The sequence below is a fragment of the Sorghum bicolor genome, chromosome 8 (genome assembly GCF_000003195.3).
Source record: "Sorghum bicolor cultivar BTx623 chromosome 8, Sorghum_bicolor_NCBIv3, whole genome shotgun sequence".
In the NCBI taxonomy this organism is placed as follows: domain Eukaryota; kingdom Viridiplantae; phylum Streptophyta; class Magnoliopsida; order Poales; family Poaceae; genus Sorghum; species Sorghum bicolor.
In genome coordinates, this window is record NC_012877.2 from 3,509,794 (window position 1) to 3,513,688 (window position 3,895).

At 52.0% G+C, this 3,895-nt stretch overlaps 1 protein-coding gene across 2 annotated transcripts; it reads left to right on the forward strand.

The window, feature by feature from the left end:
* Positions 654–3,672, forward strand: LOC8074893 (probable purple acid phosphatase 20). 2 transcript variants are annotated; one of them, XM_002441796.2, is made up of 2 exons: positions 654–1,059; positions 2,258–3,672. In XM_002441796.2, exons 1-2 carry the CDS (start codon positions 799–801, stop codon positions 3,470–3,472), a joined length of 1,476 nt encoding a protein of 491 aa, XP_002441841.1. In that variant the 5' UTR covers positions 654–798; the 3' UTR covers positions 3,473–3,672. The 2 variants fall into 2 exon arrangements, with proteins under 2 accessions (XP_002441841.1, XP_021301555.1); XM_021445880.1 differs by lacking the exon at positions 654–1,059 and adding an exon at positions 1,816–2,120.

Consider the following 3,895-nt stretch of genomic DNA (forward strand, 5'->3'; position numbering starts at 1 on the left):
CAATGTGGACTAGGTTTCGTCAAAGGTGGACGGACACGTACCTCTTGTAGTGGCAAATACGTACCTGGTCAAGTTGCTGTGTCTAGCCCTGGTCCATCTCCACACGTGACTGACATCACTAGTCCGCTGATGAACCAAAAACCGCCGCCCACCGAGATCCCTCACCCCCTAGGCCTTGTTTAGTTCATCGTGAAAACCAAAAATTTTTTAAGATTCTTCGTCAAATCGAATCTTACGGCACATGAACCATTAAATATAGACGAAAACAAAACTAATTACACAGTTTGTTTGTAAATCGTGATATGATTTTTTTTGATCCTAATTAGTCTATGATTGGACAATATTTGTCACAAACAAACGAAAATGCTATAGTAGCGAAATTCAAAAAAAATTCACATCTAAACAAGTCCCTAGTTTGGCTGTTCCTTGTTGCTGCACTCAATCAGTCAACAAAAGCTTCTCTGCCTCCTCTCCCTGTGTTGTGCTTTGTGTTTCTTGTTCAGACGCCCAAACGCCAAAACATCATTAGTAAACACAAACAAGTCACCTATGGTTGACAAAATTAAAAGACGGCATATTCCGAACGACAGATTATTCGTGGCTGACACGCCGGGCGAAATAGTTGTCCGTTCAGTCATCGTACCTTATTGATTGATTTGTCATCAATATATATCAATTGAGGTCGGCAGCTGGATGCCGGCTGACCTGACCTTGAGTTGTTTGTTCTTATAAATTCGTGCCCGTGACCACCATCGAGCCAGCCAGCCATTCCCTTGCCCACTTTCCATTCCTGCTTGCATGCTAGCAAGATTCATCAGGCAACGACGAGACGAGCAGCAGGCTGTGCCGATGGCCGTCGCCGCCGTGGCATCAAGAGGAAGCACGGCGGCGCTGTCGTCGCTGGTGCTCCTCGTCCTCGTCCTCGTCCTCGTCCTGGCCTCCTCCGCGCTGCCCGCGTCCCTCGCCGTGACGTCGCCGTACGTGCGGCCGCCGGCGAGGGCCACGCTGCCGCTGCTGCTCCAGGACGACGACGACGCCGACGGCCAGACGCCGCAGCAGGTACACGCGCCGCCGCACATCTTGCCTTTTGCCATTGGGCACTAGAGTAGAGAACCTGCCTGCGTGTTCGTTCAGGGATGATCTCGCTTCAGTAGTTCAGTTATCGCAGGAAGTTGCTACCCGATGCTTGTCAGGTGGTTTCTTTTTGCTATGTAGTAATTAACTCGATCGATTATTAGCCTCTTATAAACAAAAGAAAAACACTGGATCGATTATTAGCCTTATAGACAAAAAAAAAAAAACACACACACACACTGGATCGATTAGGATGAGCACAAACAAGGGGGGATTGTCTCTGTTGCGACCGCATTCAGTGAGTCAAACTCCGATCAGAGAGAAACAAAAGCATCCTCCTGATTCCTGCGTGCGCCCACGAGCATTCCTTCGTCTTCGTCATGTGACACACCGTGGCGTTTCTGTTGTTTATTTAAGGCTTAGGAGTATACCATGGTAATACAGTATAGGATAATACTGTAATACTAGTAATCTAGTGCTAGGGAAGTTCAAGGTAGGAAGGAATTATTGTGCCTGTCAGCACACTTGGTTGGATTACTAGGGAGCAGGAACAAATATAGTTGAAATATGTAGCTCAGCTTGACCTGATGATTTGCGTAACTAAGGCTTGTTTAGAATTTTGAATTTTGACATTATAACATTTTTATTTGTATATTTGGTAAATATTGTCTAACTATGAATTAACTAGACTTCAAAGTTTTATTTCGTAAATTACAAGAAAGTTATATAATTAGTTATTATTTCTATCTATATTTAATTGTCCATATATGTGTTACAAAATTTGATATAAGGCAAATCCTGAAAAGTTTTTAAATTTAGAGCGGTGACCGCCCCACATAGGCACAGACAGAGACGAGAAGCACGGGACTCTTCTGGGTTTCTTGCTGCTTTCCCAATTCCCATTCATCGTCTCGTCCATGACGACGCACGTCGTGTTGGCACGCGTGCCGGCTGGGTTCGGCTTATCTGCTTTGCTGTTTCTTGTGACTAATCATGGATTCATGGGCGACGCATGAATGAAAAAGAAAAAGGAAAATTAGCTTTAGGTTAGTGTTGCTGATGGGGCAATTCATCGATCGACCGTCAGTGCTAATGCATGCTGCGGTCGTCACAATCATAAGCCACGCTTCTTCCGTTTTCTCCGTCTGGATTGCAAAATAATGTTTTTCCTTGGGAATTCCAGGTGCACATTTCAATGGTAGGGCCTGATAAGGTACGGGTATCATGGATCACCGACGACGACGCGCCGGCGACGGTCGACTACGGCACGTCCTCCGGCGAGTACCCATTCTCCGCGACGGGGAACACGACGACCTACTCCTACGTGCTCTACCACTCCGGCAACATCCACGACGCCGTCGTCGGGCCACTCCAGCCCAGCACCACCTACTACTACCGCTGCAGCGGCGCCGCCACCACCACCCCGTCGTCGTCGCGGGAGCTCTCCTTCCGGACGCCGCCGTCCACGCTCCCCTTCAGATTCGTCGTCGTCGGCGACCTCGGCCAGACGGGGTGGACGGCGTCCACGCTGAAGCACGTCGCCGCCGCCGACTACGACATGCTCCTCCTCCCTGGCGACCTGTCCTACGCCGACTTGGTCCAGTCACGGTGGGACTCGTTCGGCCGCCTCGTGGCGCCGCTGGCGAGCGCGCGGCCGTGGATGGTGACGCAGGGCAACCACGAGGTCGAGAAGCTGCCGCTGCTGGAGCCGAAGCCGTTCAAGGCCTACAACGCGCGGTGGCGCATGCCCTACGACGTCTCCGTCTCCCCCGGCGCCGGCGCCGGCGCAGTGCCGTCGGGCGACAACCTCTACTACTCCTTCGACGTCGCCGGCGGCGCCGTGCACGTCGTCATGCTCGGCTCCTACACCGACTACGGCGCCGGAAGCGCGCAGCTCCGGTGGCTCCGCGCCGACCTCGCGGCGCTCGACCGCCGCCGCGGCGGCAGGCGGCCGGCGTTCGTGCTCGCTCTCGTGCACGCGCCGTGGTACAACAGCAACGAGGCGCACCAGGGGGAAGGCGACGCCATGCGGGACGCCATGGAGGTGCTCCTGTACGGCGCCCGCGTCGACGCCGTGTTCGCCGGACACGTCCACGCGTACGAGAGGTTCAAGCGCGTCTACGCCGGCAAGGAGGACCCCTGCGCGCCCGTGTACGTCACCATCGGCGACGGCGGCAACCGGGAGGGGCTGGCCGACAAGTACATCGACCCGCAGCCGGCGATCTCGGTGTTCCGGGAGGCTAGCTTCGGGCATGGCCGGCTCGAGGTGGTGAACGCCACCCACGCGCTGTGGACGTGGCACCGCAACGACGACGACGAGCCGGTGGTTGCCGACCAGGTGTGGATCAACAGCCTCGCGGCCAACCCGGCTTGTAACCGAAGCAAGAAGAAGATGTAACGCACCAGGACTAGAGAGATTAAATTTACTAGCTTGGGATTATAGGGAGATTAAATTTAAAAACTTGTTGTTGTTCCCCGAAGAATATATATTCATAAATTGGTTGTGTAATGTAAATATTCATACTTGGAATGTGTTTTTTTAGGGAACTCGATTGTGGTTAGTTGCTCACGGTAAATCTGAAAAGTCATAGCTGAAAATATTGTTCGCTGATTTGTTGTAAACTGTTGGTTGTCACCGAGAGTGGCCCCATAAACCCATGGAGAATTACACGGGCCAGAAGCCTGGTTTCAAGTGTCGCATGGGCTTCCAATCAAATGTGACAATTAATCAAGATGCTGTCTAAAAGTTGTTTTCTCCCCCCCCCCCACCCCAAACACAATGCAAACATAGATAACCACATATATGATGCGCACACACAAG

What these genes read in the sequence shown, in the direction of transcription:
- LOC8074893 (XM_002441796.2), top strand. Translation starts at nt 799, where the DNA reads ATGCTAGCAAGATTCATCAGGCAACGACGAGACGAGCAGCAGGCTGTG. An exon ending in ACGGCCAGACGCCGCAGCAG is followed by an intron (nt 1,060 to 2,257) that starts GTACACGCGCCG and finishes TGGGAATTCCAG; the next exon opens with GTGCACATTTCAATGGTAGG.